The sequence below is a fragment of the Anolis carolinensis genome, chromosome 3 (genome assembly GCF_035594765.1).
Source record: "Anolis carolinensis isolate JA03-04 chromosome 3, rAnoCar3.1.pri, whole genome shotgun sequence".
Lineage (NCBI taxonomy): Eukaryota > Metazoa > Chordata > Lepidosauria > Squamata > Dactyloidae > Anolis > Anolis carolinensis.
Window position 1 is genome coordinate 26,395,303 of NC_085843.1, and position 19,114 is coordinate 26,414,416.

General features: G+C 38.8%; 1 protein-coding gene across 2 annotated transcripts in view; it reads left to right on the forward strand.

Annotated features, from left to right (window-relative positions):
* Positions 1-19,114, forward strand: part of ddx10 (DEAD-box helicase 10) — a 232,214-nt gene that overhangs the window by 19,731 nt on the left and 193,369 nt on the right. For both annotated transcript variants that reach the window (XM_008111901.3, XM_062974612.1), the window contains exons 7-9: positions 2,423-2,549; positions 5,302-5,464; positions 6,502-6,586. In XM_008111901.3, coding sequence (XP_008110108.1) covers positions 2,423-2,549; positions 5,302-5,464; positions 6,502-6,586 — 375 coding nt within the window. The remainder of the gene's footprint in view (positions 1-2,422; positions 2,550-5,301; positions 5,465-6,501; positions 6,587-19,114) is intronic.

Genomic DNA, 19,114 nt, shown 5'->3' on the forward strand with positions numbered 1-19,114 from the left:
ATCATTACAAAATACTGTAAATGCAAAGCAAGTAACATCTTCAATAAAACATTGGGGATATTTTCAGTGAATCCAAATTTAACAGCTGGATGATATATGATGTGGTTTGTATAGTTTTAGTGAGAGTATGGATGGTTCTTTCTTTTTTTTAAAAAAATGTGAAGAGTAATTTAAAGCATCCTCTCTGTAGCTGAATAACCTTGTTGTCCATGCCAGTGCAAGGTCTTATTAAACTGTATCCTTGTTTGGTTTTGGTTTATGAACCATTTGATCTTTTTTCCTGCTGTTACTCACTGGAAAGGCATTTGTTTTTTATGTAAAAGAACCCATACTCAGCCTATGATATTTTCAATTAATAATATATCTTGCTTGAGTCCTTGGAGAGTGACTGCTAGTCAGTGTAGGAAGTCCAGGTCTAGATAAATCAGTGAATCAACTATGCCCGTTCATGCTTCTTTTATAAATACATATCTAATAGGGTTACAGAAGGGGAAAGTGCTTTTTAGGTTTAAACAATTTGTATGCAGCCATCCCATTGCACACCATCACCCGACTAAAAGTGAGATCCCAAGATTCTGCCTTTAGGCTACAATTCCCGTAATCTCTCAGTTACTTGCCATGTAGTTTTAGAGATTATGAGAGTGATAATACAATCACCTTTTGTAACCTCTCTCTGCATATAACTATTCAGATAATGGAAAACTTTGTTAAAATCTTTGGGTTGAATTCAGTTGTCCAGCGCCTGTGATGTTGGAAGACATGTAACGTTGAATGTCTTTAAGTCAACTTTGACAATGGCAATCCTGTTCTAGGTTTTTCTTAGACAGATTTCTTCAAAGGAAGTTTGTACCTTCCTCTAACATTGAGAGAGTATGACTTGCTTAAGGTCACCCAGTGGGTTTCTGTGGCTGAGTAGAGATTTCAACCTTGTTCTCCTAGAATCGTTGCTGGGCACTCCAACTACTGTACTACTTTGAGTCCTTATATTAGGGGTAAAGGTGGGATAAAAGTAAAGTAAATACATAGACATGACGATTGTAATGGAAGAAGTGAGGAAGCACTTCTCTATCATTCCTGTTTCTCCTTACTGCCTCTGTTGACTCCTAAAAATTCACTTCGAAAGTTGAGGGATGCTACAGAACAGGGCAAAGGAAGGCCAGAAAGGAATGGGGGAATTGGCAAAATTTGGCCTTTTCTTAGAAGTGATCAGTTTAAACCCTGCATTTTCTCTCCACAAGGAGACTCAAGCCATCTTACATTAAAAACATTTAAGTACAATTTAAAATTGCTTCTGAATAGAAAAAGTCTTTGGATTTGCCTGAACTTTATTGTTGTCCTTTGAAATTACTCCAGGATCTACCCTTGGGGAGGTGGAAAATGGTTGCTTTTATGCAGTTTTCCTTAAAAGCAAGTCATACTAAATTCAATGGGATTTAAGGATTGCAGCCATAGAGTTCCACAAAAAGTCTGGTGCAGTCAGGGTCCCCAGTCCAATCCGTAGCTCTGATCTGGTTCATAGAGTTGCATCGCAGAGACAGTCAAGTATTACATTATTTATTTATTTATTTATTTATTTATTTATTTATTTATTTATTTATTTTTTACTCTGCCTCCATCTCCCTGAAGGGACTCAGGGCAGCTTACATGGGGACAATAATATTATTGGTATTATTAATATTATTACGACTTCTTTATTTTACTACTAAGCATCGTCTGATTTATGGAGAACTGCATCCCTCCTTCAAGATCCTTTCTTATATTCCAAAACGTTCACATTACGACTTCCAGAGTCTTCAGGCCATGGTGACTTGTAGACGTGTTTAGGGAATCTGGGAATTCTAGTTCAAAAAGTTCTGAAGTTCCCAAGTTCTGAAGGAACATCACTTTATGATATTACAGGCACAATTCAGTGTTTGGTTATAATCTTATAAAGGCTTCCATGATGTAAGAACAAGCTATCTGAAAGATAGCATTCCCCCATATATTCTGCCTGGGTTTTACAATCCTTAGAAGAGGCTTTCCTTTTTCTCTTGCCAACATCTAAAGCCCATTTATGAGAATTCAAGATAGGCTGTTGTCAGTGGTTGCTCCCAATCTTTGGAACGTTTTGGCAGGAAAATTTAGCTCGCCTTGTTTTTTACTGATTTCTAACAGGAAAAGACAATTTTATCTAGACACATATTTGACCCACAGACTTACATATAACTATATATTGCTTGGTTGTTTTTTAATGAATTTTATTGATATTTTGCCTGATGAATTTTGTACTGTATCACTGTTTTCTTGCACATTTTAATCATAACTGTTAGCCATCTTGAACATCATTTGTGAAAGTCTAAGATGTGAATTGACTATAATAATTATAATTGCAATTGCAATTCTAACAGTTTCATATAATAATAACTAACCTTTTCTTTCCTAGTACCCCAGCAACCTTGGAGCAGAACTACATTGTTTGTGAACTGCATCAGAAAATCAGTATGTTATATTCGTTTTTGAGAAGCCACCTGAATAAGAAGAGTATTGTATTTTTTGCAAGCTGCAAAGAGGTATTGCATATTCTGAATGCCACCTTGTTATTTATAAAAACCATTGTTGCTTTTTAAAATAAAAATACAGCGAATACTATTCATGTCATAACTTCAAGCAGCGGCCTTGCCTCATAAATTAAACCACTTGCCACCAAATGTATACATGAATACTTGAAAAAGTATGCTGTAATGGGCAAAAAAACCTTTTGCAGGAGATTGGTAAAGTATCTTGCTGTTAAAACCCTAAGGCTAGAAATGGTCACACTTTAGTTTTGTCATTCGTAAAAGTAGTTGCTCTGAAAGTGACAGCTAGGGCTCTTTAGGATTAAGCTAGAGTTCTGATTAACACAATGGGTCTTTTATAATAGGATAGGGATCTGTAGCCACAGCTTAAAAAGCCACAGAGCTTTACTGTGTGGTTAATTTATTTGGTCCTTCGAACCTGCACACAGCTGCCACTCTGGTTTGTGTCTTGGCCAACAAACCAGATGGAATCCACAAACAAATCTAAGATAAACCTTGGACTCTGTTTTAGGTTGATTTGGAGAGAGACCAACGAGAGTGATAGCTTATACCCAGATTTGCATGATTCAAAAAATAGCTGAAGTACTGAAGCTCAATTGTTTGCTAAGGTTTTCCTCTGCAAAAGGCAGCAGTGTGTACCAACATGTTGCTCATCCACTGTTAAGGAAGGTTCTCTTATTTTATTATGTGAATACACAATGACCTAGTGAAATGACATCCCTTAAATAAAATAATGAACGACTCAGATGAGAACTGGAGAGAACCTGAGCACCTGTGAAATGGTGGAAAGCTACAGCAGAAAATGCCTACACATTAGCATAAATGAAGCTTTTCTTTTTTAATCCCCTCACCTTCATAGTTTCAAGATGTGGTTGATTGAATCCATGGAGTAAAAACCACAGAAACAACAAGCCGGCTGTAATAGAATCACAGTGCTAGTTAGGGATCACATAGAACATCTAGGCCAATCTCCTGTTAGTAATACCTAAAGAAAGCACTTCCAAGAGACGGCCATCCAATTCTGTTTAATTTCCTTCAAAGAAAGAGTCTACAATTGTTTGAGGCAGTCGGTTGTATGGTCAAATAGTTCTTACAGTCCACGGTTCTTCTTATTTTTAAATGGAATCTCTGTTCTTGTCATTTAAATGCATTGTTTTATGTCCCTACTGTATGGAGCGGTAGAATAAAAGCTTGCTCCATTTTCTACAGTGTTCCAGAGTCTGGGGGCAGCCACCAATAAGGCTCTCTTACATGTTCACAGCAGGTGTGCCTGTTGGAGTGATGAACAGGAAGAAGGACCTTCCCTGAAAATCACAAAACCCAGGCAGCCTTATATGGCAAAACTCAGGCCTTCATGGTCCTGAATAATATAGTGCTTTAAAGGCCATAACCAGTATTTTGAATTGGATCCAGAAACAGACTAGTACCCAGTGGAGGGTTTACATGGTCTCTATAGTTAGCCTTGTCCAGTAGTATGGGCTGCAGTTCTTTGGACCAGCAGCCATTTCAGAATTCAGAAAATTCTTAGTTTACTCTGCATCTCCTATCTTAATTTAATATCTTGGTACATTAACTTTTTCTATAGCAATAGAAAACAAGCTTGATCCTTTTCCCAAAATGACACTGGTTAAATATTTGAGGTGGGCTCTCACGTTGTCTATCAACTTTCTCTTCAGGATTGACCTTAAGAGTTCTTGATTTCCAGTTCAGTAGCATGTTATATGAGTCACCATCTTCTCCTGTATAGGGATGCATTGCTTTTTATATTTTGAAGGTGGAAGATGTCTTAAGGACAGGAATTTCCATCACATGGAATGATCTCCCTACTGAATGTAGGTGTGTTCTTAGTGGATTTCCAGTCACTGCTTGCCACAAAGAGTTTGGTTGTTTTCCTCAATTACTAGCATTGCCAGATATACTAGTTCTTATACTCTTTACTTTTGTATTATTTTTCACTGTAGTTGTTATAACTGTATTTTGTAAATATTTTGGGATTTTTCAAACTTTACTAAAAAGCAGCATGTAAATGTTCTAAACAATTTAAGATCAGTTTCATTTGAGAGTAAGCAGAAAATGACAGCAGTTCCAATGTTTCATTTTGACAGAAGTGGGACTTGCTTCTGTACCTCCATATACAGAAGTTTTGTGAAGTGAAAACATGACATTCCAGTGGGTGCCTGCTGCTACCTAATTAAAATAAATTGTAGTTCATTAATTGCAAGAGTTTCAATAGATTAGTAAAATGACTTTACATAAAAATGGGATGCAAACAAAGTGATACTGGTTGGAAAGGGAAATTCCTCACACTGTCCTATTCAGCACACAACACTGATGAAATAATGGAGCACTATTTGGGTATAATGACAAATATAACAAGTAAAGGCAAATAATCACAGTGAATACCTTAAATTGTCTCTGTGTAATTTCATAGTAAGAAAGGTGTTTTTTTTTTAAAAAAAATACCTGAATTCCTTCCAAAAGGGGAAAACATGTAAAAGAGGAATGGATGTTGTACTGAAGAAAATACCATACCTATGGAATGTGTCCATGTTGGGAATAACATCCTTTTCTTCACCTGCTACTAATCAAATTCACCAGTCTGGTTGCCATAAAGTTAAAAAACAAACACAACAGTGAAATCTCCTGCAAAATCATTTGACTGTATTGGACCATGTCATTGATTCAAAATTTACAGAATAGCATGTTCCCCCAAGAATTTACAACCTAAATTGGAATTGATTTCTAGGTCCAGTATTTGTTTAGAGTGTTCTGCCGCCTTAGACCTGGCCTCCCCATCCTGGCTCTTCATGGCAAACAACAGCAGATGAAACGGATGGAGGTCTACACTGATTTTGTACGCAAGAAATCAGCAGTTCTCTTTGCTACAGATCTTGCAGCTCGGGGACTAGGTAAGCAGACCCAAATTGCTACATGGCTGCATAAAGTGGAGAAGGGGAACCAGAAGCCTTTCAGGTATTTTAGGTCTCAGATTCTAGAAGCCCCAGCCACCATGTCAGTTGTTTTCCAAACTTCTTGGAGGGCCAAAGGTTCATCATGCCTGATTGTGATTTACCTATCTAGGTTTTCCCAGCCTTAGCCTCCAGACTCAATACATCAAAATGCTCTTCATTCTCGGGTAGCATGGCCAGTAGATACGTATCTCAGGAATTATTGGTCACCAAAATCTGGGTATCCCCAGTTGGTAAAAAGTGGATCTGTACTAAGTTTTTTCTCTCTCATCTAGTTGTGTACATTGTGTATGCACCCTTGTCCATTGTTAGAAAGTCTGCCAAGTCTTAAGAGTGAAATAAATGTAAAATTCAACAAAATGTGGCTAAAATAAAAAGAAAAAAAACAGGATTGTAAGCCTTAAAATGGTGGTCAAGGATCCTTCCAATATTTTTTGGGAGAAGGATGAAGAAAATGCTGGGAAATGAGTTGGACAGAAAAAAGGGACTAGAAAAATAGGTTAAGAGTAGTTTAAGAAAGTTGAAGGTTAAAAAAGAACACATGAGATTGGTTTTTTTTTTAAAAAAAGCTCCCAATCTGCACATTTAAATTAAGGAGGGATTCTTGACTGCAGGAAGATTGAAGGCCACTGGTTTAAATCATAGAATGTTAGCATTTCTTTTGAATTTGTTAAATGCAAATTATCTGTCTCTCCACATCAAGTATAAAATTGCACTCCATTTCACCATCATTACTTGCCAAATGAAGATGCTATTAATTTTAGTTCCTTCTGTCAAATAGATAAAGCTGCGATGAGTGATTAATTTCATTTCATGAGCAGGCACTTTGAATACAGTGCCAGCAAAATAGATTTGAAGCATAGAATTTGTATTGAATTATACTGGCCAGATGAAAAACCCATCTTCTCTGGATGAATTTTAAATGTTGGGAGTTTTTTCCAACTACAAAACCTGTATCATTTCCATTGTTTTCACAGACTTCCCTGCTGTGAACTGGGTCATTCAGTTTGACTGTCCAGAGGATGCCAATACTTACATTCATAGAGTTGGGAGAACAGCCAGGTATGATCTTCAATTATTATGCCAGCCTCAGGTCGTCGAACTGAGTCTAGCCCACTTGTGATCAAAATCCAGTTCTCGGATTCCCCACACCCTCTTCCCCATTCTATCATTATTTGATGATTTCTGATATATTGTTAAAATACAGTATGGCCCCATATCTACAGGGGATACCTTCTTGAATTTACCATGGAAACAGTGAAGTGAACGATTTCCACTGGAAGTTACCATAGAGTCATCCTGGAAGACCTAGAAAATTTCCGGAGAGGTATTCTTTCTAGGAATTTGCTAGGTGCTCCAATATGACACTATAGTAACTTCTGATGGAAGCATACCATAGGCATTCCCTGGAGGACCTTTCAAATTCCTAGAGAACATATTTTGTTGAATGAGAGTATGCAACACCATAGCTACTGGTCCTATGGATATGTGGGTCTTATAGCATCTATTCTGAGCCCTAGTTTCATAGTACTAAGAGATTTATGATAAGATATGCTGGCATATTTGGTTTCAAGCTTTGGACTTTGGCTCATTCAGGCTGAATGAAATTCTCCATCAAAGATCTGGGTTTCAGTGTCTAAACTTAAATGATCAGTTGCTTATAGAAAAGAGCATAAACCCTATATTGTACTAGATAACCTTAGACTTCCCAGCTGTACATTTTTCAGTTAGTAGAGGATGAACTGTGTTGGACAACAGATCCCATCACATAAATAGGGACATAATATCTAAATGTGGTAGCAATTGTAATCCTGTAAATCCGGAGGGCAGCTGATGGGAGAAGGCTGTGTTATGTTAAATACTATGGCCTTATAATAGTGGCACATCTTTGCACTTAATCGTGCATGTTAGTATGCTTTGTTCTCACCTATCTATAAGCCAAAATATGCCTGTCAGTTGGTTTCTTTGTACCACAAAGGCTTCAATATGGCTTGATGCAGCTGGACCAAACTTGACACACATATCCTTCATTACCCGTTGTAAAATAATTGTGTTATTTCAACTATAATGGCAATATAGATGGAAAAGATTAGTAATTGGCCTATAGGTATGCATGTATGGAGCACTCACGATTAGTGATATGTGCGATATTTGCTTCATCTGCTTCATTTGTCTATTCGTATAGTATCATCCATTCTGATGCACGAAACGAAAGATGCCATTTTTGGACTAAACAAAAGGCGACACGAAAGAGAAAGCTACATGTTCACCATGCTTGCTTTAGTTTTCCTTTCATTTCGGACTGCATAATAATAAGCAAGTAGTGACAGAGGGCTGCTGAAGTGTACCAATGGGTGTTAATAATAATATTAATATTAATAACAATAGTTACTCTGGGACCCTAAGCTGAGTCTGAGAGATGTCTGCTTCCCCATGACAGCTGATGTGTTCCAATGGGTGTTAATAAAAATATTAATATTAGTAACAGTAGTTATTCTGGGACCCTAAGCTGGGTTTGAGAGAGGGTTGCTTCCCTATGACAGCTGATGTGTACCAATGGGTCTTAATAATATTACTATTAATAACAATAGTTACTCTGGGGCCTTAAGCTGAATCTGAAAGAAGTCTGCTTCCCCATGACAGCTGATGTGTGCCAATGGGTGTAATTAATAATAATAATATTAATAACAACAGAGTTCTGGGGAAGACCCAAACGTTTTAAAAGTTGGTGGCAATTTTCACCCCTCTAGCCCTAAAGCTGAGCCGCGTGGGGGGGGGGGGGGGCTTGGAAGCCCTCCCATTACCGCGAATGGTCTGAAAATTTTCGTCTTTTTGTAAGCGAGACAAAAATTCTATTTGTATAGGCGCCTCGTTTTCAGAAACAGGGACAAATACAAAACTGATACAAAACGAATGAAACTAAACAAAACGAACAGCGATTCCATACGAACATTACTACTCACGATACAACCACAAGAGGGCAATATATAAATAGAAAGGAGTCACTACTGGTAGGCAAACCATGTACTATGAAGTCTACAACACAGCCCTGAAGGCCACATTCAGGACATCCACCCCACTAGGAAGTAGGCAATTTAATAAAGATTTATATTTTGGAAGGAGTGCATATATGTGTGCCTGTGCCTGGTTCTGAGGCTGAGAGAGTGTTACTTCCAAGAAAAGTGAAGGGAATAAGGGAAAGAAAGGGGGAGAAAAAGGAAGGGAGAGGGGACAAAAAAGATAGAGGAGAAAGAGTTGTTGTGGCGGCATTGTTGTAACTGCGGGGAGTACATATATATTTTACTTGGTTTTAAAATATTTATTCTGTGCACATATGGCACTCTGGACCTCACATTTGGATTATTGCTGAGGTTTATACCTGATTTGCTTCTGTTGTGTTGCAATATTTTTCTCTAGACCCTCCCTCACTGGTTTCAGTTTTGCATACAAATATTATGAGTACCATTAAGTATTCTTGAAGGTCTTGTTGAAATAATCAGACTCTTATTTGGATTCACTTTAAGTCTGAATTATGGGGAATATGTAAGCAACATGCAGGTTCTGAAGCACTCTGCAGGAAACTGAGCATATCGTATTTAATTTATTAAGCTTATGACAGCAGAAGAAAGTGACAGCAAAGAGTCTCTGGAGATTCCAAAAACTAGGGTAGAGATAGACATTTTCTTTTAAAGACATTAAAATGTGTTGTGGCTTTTGGTGTTGTTTTTTAAAGGAAAGTGTTCTATGAAAACTGAAATGCCAACAGTATAGAATCATAGAATCATAGAATCATAGAATAGTAGGGTTGGAAGAGACCACATGGGCCATCCAGTCCAACCCCCTGCTAAGAAGCAGGAAATCGCATTCAAAGCACCCCCGACAGATGGCTATCCAGCCTCTGCTTAAAAGCCTCCAAAGAAGGAGCCTCCACCACAGTCTGGGGGAGAGAGTTCCACTGGTGAACAGCCCTCACAGTGAGGAAGTTCTTCCTGATGTTCAGGTGGAATCTCCTTTCCTGTAGTTTGAAGCCATTGTTCCGTGTCCTAGTCTGCAGGGCAGCAGAAAACAAGCTTGCTCCCTCCTCCCTATGACTTCCCTTCACGTATTTGTACATGGCTATCATGTCTCCTCTCAGCCTTCTCTTCTGCAGGCTAAACATGCCCAGCTCTTTAAGCCGCTCCTCATAGGGCTTGTTCTCCAGACCCTTAATCATTTTAGTCGCCCTCCTCTGGACACTTTCCAGCTTGTCGACATCTCCCTTCAACTGTGGTGCCCAAAATTGGACACAGTATTCCAGGTGTGGTCTGACCAAGGCAGAATAGAGGGGGAGCATAACTTCCCTTGATCTAGACGCTATTCCCCTATTGATGCAGGCCAAAATCCCATTGGCTTTTTTAGCAGCCACATCACATTGTTGGCTCATGTTTAACTTGTTGTCCACAATGACTCCAAGGTCTTTTTCGCACACACTGCTGTCAAGCCAGGCGTCCCCCATTCTGTATCTTTGATTTCCATTTTTTCTGCCGAAGTGAAGTATCTTGCATTTGTCCCTGTTGAACTTCATTTTGTTAGTTTTGGCCCATCTCTCTAGTCTGTCAAGATCGTTTTGAATTCTGCTCCTGTCTTCTGGAGTGTTAGCTATCCCTCCCAGTTTGGTGTCGTCTGCAAACTTGATGATCGTGCCTTCTAACCCTTCGTCTAAGTCGTTAATAAAGATGTTGAACAGAACTGGGCCCAGGACGGAGCCCTGCGGCACTCCACTTGTCACTTCTTTCCATGATGAAGACGATGCATTGGTGAGCACCCTTTGGGTTCGTTCGCTTAGCCAATTACAGATCCACCTAACCGTAGTTTTGTCTAGCCCACATTTTACTAGTTTCCTTGCCAGAAGGTCGTGGGGGACTTTGTCGAAGGCCTTACTGAAATCCAGGTAGGCTACATCCACGGCATTCCCTGTATCGACCCAACTCGTAACTCTATCGAAAAAAGAGATCAGATTAGTCTGGCATGACTTGTTTTTGGTAAATCCATGTTGACTATTAGCAATGACCACATTTGTTTCTAAGTGTTCGCAGACCACTTCCTTAATGATCTTTTCCAGAATTTTGCCTGGTATTGATGTGAGGCTGACCGGACGGTAATTGTTTGGGTCATTCTTTTTTCCCTTCTTGAAGATAGGGACCACATTCGCCCTCCTCCAATCTGCTGGGACTTCTCCCGTTCTCCAAGAACTCTCGAAGATGATTGTCAGTGGTTCTGAAATAACTTCCGCTAGTTCCTTCAGTACTCTTGGATGTAGCTGATCTGGCCCTGGGGACTTGAATTCGTTTAGAGTGGCCAGGTGTTCCTGGACAACTTGTTTCCCTATTTGGGGTTGGAAAACAAGTTGTCCAAGTTGTATTTACTTTTCCAATCCACGTCAAATATGTTTTTTTGGTTACAGCATATTATATAGATATGCTGTGGCACTATTGTATGTTTTAAGAAATAGTGTTTATAAGGGTTCCCTTGGGAAATTATTTCTATCTGCATGATGCATTTAATGTATTACTCTTGGGGTGTTTCCCCCCTAAAAGATTTGAGGAATACTAGAAGCATAGAATCAGGACTGGAAGGGACCACAAGGACCATCCAGTCCAATCATTTCCCACATTAATACTCTGTTAGTAAAGGTAAAGGTTTCCCCTGACGTTAAGTCCAGTCATATCTGACTCTGGGGGTTGGTGCTCATCTCCATTTCTAAGCCAAAGAGCCGGCGTTGTTCGTAGACACCTCCAAGGTCATGTGGCCAGCATGACTGCATGAAGCGCCATTACCTTCCCGCCGGAGCGGTACCTATTGATCTACTCACATTGGAATGTTTTCGAACTGCTGGGTTGGCAGAAGCTGGAGCTAACAGCAGCCGCTCCCGCCGCTCATGGGATTTGAACCTGGGACCTTTTGGTCTGCAAGTTCAGCAGCTCAGTGCTTTGCTACCGGGGCTCCATTACTCTGTTAAATGCCCTCTATACATGACCACCCAGCTTCTCCTTAAAGACCCCCAAAGAACGAAGTGCCAGTTTCCTGAGACAATGTATTCTACTATTACTATGAGGATGTTCTTTCTAACATTTCGACGAAATCTCTTTTCCTGTAGTTTGAATCCATTGCTCCATGTCATAGTTTCTGGAGTAGCAGAAAGGATGTCTTCAATATGACATCCTTTCAAATATTTAATCGTGCCTATCAAGTTGTCTCTTAACCATGTCTTCCCCAAGTTTAACATACACAGTTGCCTAAACTGCTTTTCATGGGGTTTGACACTGTCCTCTGGACATATTCCAGGTGAAGTCTGATTAAATATAATAGGGAGGCACTGTTGCTTCTCTCAATCTGGGCACTACACTCCTATTGATGCAGCCTAGAATTGCATTGACTTCCTGGCCACTGCATCGTTCACTTATGTAGCTTGTGGTTTATGAATACTAATACATCCTTTTTACATATACTTTTGCCATGTAAAACATTACCCACCATATATTTATGTGTGTTTTTTCCTGCCCACATGTAAGACCAAATATAATACTTTATGTTTACTCCTTTTGAGGAATTTATTTTGTGAGTTTTTGTCCCAGCTGTCCAATCTGTGAAGGTTATATTGAATTCTGATCCTTTGGGGTATTTGCTACCCCTCCTAATTTGGTGTCATATGCAGATTTGGTGAGCACCCCATTGATTCCTTTATCCAAATAATTTATAAAAATGTTGAAAAGCATTGGGATCAGGACAGAACCCTGTTGTGGCACCCCACTAATAATTACCTCTCTCCAGAATGAAGAGCACTCCGTGGTTTAGCCAGTCAATCAAGTCCCAGTCTGCTTAACAATTGTCTTTATCCTACATTTTCCTAGCTTGTTTGCAAGAATATCACAGAGGATCTTGTCAAGCCCTTATGGAAATCAAGATATTCTACATTCACAGAATTGATTATGGAAATGTTTAATCTCCTTTCATTGCTAACGTAATTCATATTACCAGGGAACAAATGAATAGAATTTTATGTAACCATAAGGAAGGTTGAACGAAGGAAGATAGATTCTTTTGAACTATGGTGTTGGAGGAAAATTCTGAGAGTGCCTTGAACCGCAAGAAGATCAAACCAGTCCATACCCCAGGAAATAATGCCTGGCTGGAGCCCCCTGTGGCAGAGTGGGTTAAAGCCTTGTGACTTGAAGGTTGGGTAGCTGACCTGAAGGCTGCCAGGTTCGAATCCAACCCGGGGAGAGCGCGGATGAGCTCCCTCTTTCTGCTCCAGCTCCATGAGGGAAGCCTCCCACAAGGATGGTAAAAACATCAAAACATCCGGGCGTCCCCTGGGCAGCGTCCTTGCAGGCGGCCAATTCTCTCACACCAGAAGCGACTTGGTGCAAGTTGCTCCTGACACGAAAAAAAAAAATGCCTGGCTGCTCACTGGAGGGAAGAATATTAGAGGCAACAATGAAGTGCTTTGGCCTCATAATGAGAAGAGGGGAAAGCTTGGAGAAGAGAATGATGCTGGGGGAAATGGAATGAAAGAGGAAGAGGGGTTGCCCAAGGGCAAGATGGATGGATGATATCCTTGAAGTGACTGGCTTGACCTTGAAGGAGCTGGGGTGATGAAAGCTGACAGGGAGCTCTGGCGTGGGCTGATCCATGAGGCCACGAAGAGTCGGAAGCGACTGAACGAATAAACAACAACAACCAATTTCAGGAGCTAGACAGGTCCTTAAAGCTGCATGCAATCTGTAATTTGATTCCAAGCCATTCAAGCCTTTAAGTCAGAAATTTAAATTAGGTACTTGCAACAGTTGTAGCTGGATCAAAATGGCTTGGATGAGCATCTTGCATGACAGGGAAATGGGACTAGATGACCATTCCAACTCTCAATATGATTTCCTGGCCCCTCAAAGCAACCAGGTGGCTACCTTCCATTCTAGCTTGAAGCTTCTGAACTATTTTAAAATGCAATCTCACATATAGCCTGTTAGTCAACATGTCAGCGTAGTCTGGACATAGCTAAAGCAGAGATGGTTTTATGAAGGTTAAGATCACCTCATATTCAAGTCCAGAACAATCCCCAGGCAGCACACTTTGTCCCTCAACGACAGTATTAGTACCACCTCTCCACCCAAATCACTATTCAAGGAAAAGAACATTATTAACTGAATACGTTAGTAATGGTATAACCTGTCCTAATTAGAAATCATCGTGCTATCCATAATTAAAACTGGGTGGAGAGCAACTATTTAAATTCTGAAATTAAATTAATAGAAACATGTGGAAACTTAGACAAAAATAGAAGCATTTTGAGAATAAGTGTTGTTTTTGTACTCTCCTGTGGGGAAAGATTACAGTATCTGAGCATTTAGTATAGAAAAAGGAAAGATGGGGAGATGTGGTAGAAGTATACAGAATTATATATGATATGGAGAACATTCTTCTAGTATCTCATCCCAGAACCAGGGTCATCCAGTGAGTTTCAGGGGATTTGGGACAGGTAAAAGGAAATGTATCACACAATGTGATATTGGCTATTACAGCAGTAGTGATGGCTATCAATTCAGACAGCTTTAAATTGGACAAATTTGTAGAAGATAGGGCTATCAGTAACTACTTGTTATGGCATATATGTAACCCTGCTAGTATCAGAGTTAGTGTGCATCTGTATGCTATTTGCTTGGGAGCATGAACAGGGAATTTTTGCATTCTTGTCAATTCTTGGGGGCTTCCTGCATGGTCACTATGGTTCCTTCCACACAGCCATGTAAAGCACAATATCATGACAGATAATCCTTGATATCTGCTTTGAATTGTAATATCTGAGTCCACATTGTCATATAATCCAGTTCAATGTGGATTTTGGACAGCTGCGTGGAAGGGCCCTAAAGAAACATAATGGTGGTTCTATGAGCTCTTGAAGGTTCTTATATGCGTATTTATATGTACAGGTATTTTTATAAGTTGTTCAGAAAAGTGTACAAGTGAATTCCCCCCCCCCCCCAAACCTTGATATGTCACTCAATTCGTACATCAGTTCAAACCACAGTTTTTGCTAGATCTGATTGAGGACGCAAACCCTGGTTTTAATATTTAAGATATTTATTTATTTATTACATGCATTTATACCCCGCCCTTCTCCCCGAGGGGACTCAGAGCGGCTAAGATATTACTTTCTGTTGCCAGTTGGGTCTCTAATCTTCTAAAAGCTACACAAAAATAAGTAGTAATGAGTCTGTCTAGGAAACTGTCTACTTTCACATGTGTGCTTATCTTAGTTTTCAGAGTAATTCTTACTTCCAGAATCAGAGACTTTATCTCACAAGCTCAGTTGCCAGTGAATAATTTTGTTTTATCAAATGGTACCAAAAGATAAGATTAAATTGAGACATTTCTAAGAAGCAAAGAACACACGACATGGCTTAAAAATAAAATCTTGTAAAAAGGTTTCCATTTCATTCTTATAAATATCCTGTCTCAATGTCCATTTTTCTATAGACAAGTTACCATTAACATTTTCTTGACTTCTATTGCAGCATGGTGCTAATAACTATGAAAGAGTGGAACTACAGTACTTTTATGCAGAAGTTTTAAATCACTAAAAATATCAGTTTTCTCCAATTCAGTATTTGCTTTCCTCCTGTCCCTTTTGTCCATGAAGCCCATTTTGATTGCATTTTATATGATACATAATATAATACCACTAGAGGACAGCAGTAGGTAGCTTTCAAGTTTCGAAGACCATGTTGATGTATCTATAAATACTACAACATTATATTTTGATGCGTACATAAACAGTTTAAGTGAAGATCTAAAACTCATTGTTTCTATGCAACAACCTGATATTTAAAATTATTACGAAGTAAATTTGTGTGCTGAATTGAACATTGGTGCTTATTTTTTTACATAATTTGTAAATATTCATTGTGCACATATATATGTTTACAGAATGTTGTTGGATACTTTCCAAGGGCCCTGGCTGATGGTGCTAATATTTAAAAGATGTGCTCGGCGTTTGAATTATCTGCTATTTGCTTTTCTATAAACTTTTGATTGGGAATATTGATTCACTGCTATGTAATGTATGAGATGGCAAAATATCTTGGTTGTGAACAAAGTACGGCTTGCACAAATAACAATCCAATTTATCCCAGCAATGTAGGAATTTAAGATTTGTATCAGACCGTGACTAGAAGCTTCTCATATCTCTTTTTGCAAGCAGTGATAAAGGAGACAAGCGTCACTTTAGAACTTTTGCTTATTAAGTCTCAATCTGACCTAAGAGATGTCCTCCTGTATGTTCTGCTTTGAATATAGGATCAGGCTTTGGGCTTTTACTACAAGGAAGTGACTGTGATCTAGGTGGTTACTGGGCTGAAGGCATTCATGGAATATTCTTAGAAAAGAATATAGAAAAAAAGTCTTAGCTCTTCCTCATCAAGTCTAAAACTTCTGGGGTCATCTTGTCTTATTTAGAAGATGTCACAGAGAGATTTCCAAATTTTGTAGTTGTTGTTACTGCTGCTCTTGTTGCTGGTAGTGTTGGTAGAAAGTTGGAAACAATCTTGCAGAGGATACAGATGTCTTAGCACTTGAAATCTGTGAAAAAAACAAAAGAAGAGGATAGGTTAGGGATATTAGTGAAACACTGCAGTTGCAGATCTTAAGGAGAGTAGTGGAAACTATTATATGTCAGGACCCAGGCTGCAGAGCACCAATAACCTTACACAGAGGCCAGAATCTATCTAATATCTTTATTATAGAAATATATAAAGTCAAATAAAACAAGTGAAGAATATAGTTCAGAAGCAGACCTTTCAGGAAAGGCCAAATATAGTCCAAGAAAATAATGTCCAATATAAGATATTAGAGTTCAAAGTTATAATCCATTAACCGAAACACACACTTTGCCAAGCAGAAGTGTGGGGAGATGACAAGGTCTTATAGTCCATTGAAGCTTGACAACAAGGCTGGAACTTAAGCTTGATTCTTGGCTGGATCAAAGACTTGAAACGTGGCAACTTGAAGCATGAAACAAGGTCCGTGGCAAAACGTGAGACAAGGCAAGACTTGAAACTAGATCCAGGAAGCAGAGAACAAGGAATACGAAGTCCACACACGATCTCTCTCTCAAGCTGATCAATTGACTCCGCAAGGTTCCCCTTGCGGCAAAACCCCTATATAGGGTCTTGTTTTCCCGCCAACAGAACACTTTCCCTGGAGAACAAGAAGCGAAACCCAACTCTGTCCAGATGCATGACTCCTTAGAATTTCCCAAGGGAAGCAGACCTAATCAGCTAGTTGTTTGGCCGCGATTCTGAGACTCCGGCGATTTGCCTCCCTGACTGCTCTATCTCTATTATAATTGTCCTTTCGGGAAAACGGGGGAGAATTCTGCCCAAGGCTTGTTTGGGTAACTTCCTGAGGACAAACATCCTCCAGGTGGAGAGGCTCCGATTCAAGCTGAACTGGTGGAAATCCCATGTTTTCCTCCTCGTCTGCCACAATAGCACTAGGAACGGGACTACAAGGCCCATGAGACATCATACTATAGTCATGACTGGATTCGTGAAAACTTTAAAAAAAATACCTTTTTTGTGTATTTAAAAATAGGTGTGCTTTGTAAGTTGGTATATTTTAATGACCTTTAACAATGTTCAGTCAGTGTCTAGAAACTGAATTTGCTGAGAAATGAGCTCACCTGATTTGGAAAATGGGCAAAGAAGATGACTTTTCACATTTCTTTCATGGTGCACTCAATATTGTTTATACTAGATCCAGTAAACAAGTAGTCTTCCAGGTATTGCTGAACCGCAGCTCTCAGCATCGCACATTGTTGTTAACTTAGCTGGTGTATCAGAATGCCAAGTGTTGTTGCACTGTGTGTGGCAGCATCCCTGGTTCTCGCAGAAAACCTATGTCAATTAACCTAGTAGTAACAATTCAACAAATGGAGAGTTACATAATTCCCATCCATGACACATACCGTGTTTTCCCGAAAATAAGACCTCCCCAAAGAATAAGACCTAGCAGGGGTTTGGGGGGATTGCCAAATATAAGGCCTCCCCTGAAAGTAAGACCTAGCAACTAAGGCTGCAGCAGAGTTCCATTGGGAAGCATGGCTGCAGGGCAGAAGCAGCACTCATTCATACACCGGAGGGAGGGAGGGAAAGTGCTTGCTTTCTGTGCCTCCCTCCCTCCCTGCCTTGCCTTTCCTTTCCTGTCCCCCAGCCGAGGCTTGAAAAACCTTCCGTGGCTGCTGCTGCGCTGCCGTTTCTTCCTTCCAGGGCAAGGGAGGGTGGGAGGGAGGGAAGGAAGAGGGCTTTCATCCTGCTGCTTTTGCTCCTTAAAGGTACAGGACGCATTGGGTTTCTCCTCTCATCTTCCTATCCTATGCCATGAAACTGATTATTTTATACTATTATTCTATTGCCATATTATTATCATCATATTCTGTTACTATTATTATATCCCATTATTATATTATCCTATTAATATATTTTAAATCATTATATTATATTTTTCTATTATTATTATATCATTATATTATTATTCTATTATATTTTCATATTATTATATTATTATTCTGTTATTATTATATTCCATTTTATATTATCCTATTAATATATTTTATATCATTCTATTCCATTCTATTATTCTATTATATTATCCTATTATTATTATATTATTATGCTATTCTGTTATTATATCCCATTATTATATTATCCTATTAATACCATATTATTATCATTTTCTGTTATTATTATATCCTATATTATATTATCTCATTAATATATTTTATATCATTATATTATTATTATATTATCATATTATTATTATAGTATATTATATTATTCATCATTCATGACTACATTGAAACTAGAATAGAGAGAAATCAGCGTGGAAACCTTGTGAAACCTAAATTGCAAGAGGTACCATAGATTGTTGTACATGTAAATAATGGTAGTAACAAGAAATTCTTGATAGGATTCATAGTTTGTCTGGTTATGCTGGTTTGTGATGACAACTACTTTACAGTATATAATAAATGTTCATTTTGTTGTTCAACAATAAATGTGAGCTCTTCTTCATGGAAAAATAAGACATCCCCTGAAAATAAGACCTAGTGCATCTTTGGGAGCAAAAATTAATATAAGACCCTGTCTTATTTTCGGGGAAACAGGGTAAGTTCTGACATTGAGCTATATAGATGACACCTCAAATTCATTTTCATCTCCAGTTTTTAAGATGAATTCATGGCATGTAATGTACAACAGTTCCAGTATGTATGAATATGGATATTGATCCACTGTTGTTGATGGACCCTTTCAAAAATAGAGACAATTGCACTGGTCTGGGCTTTCACACTAGTAGGCTTATAATGAACACAGCAGTGACTGGAAGTAATTTGTACTTGGGAAATCTGCTTCTGGAAGACTTGTGACACCTTTAATTTTTTAAGAAATGGATCTTCCATATGGACAAAACTGTTTCTGGTTAATGGAAGCAGACTGATATAGAGGCAATGTGGTCTAGGAATGATGTGCTATAATATATTTAAGTTTAAAGTTGTTA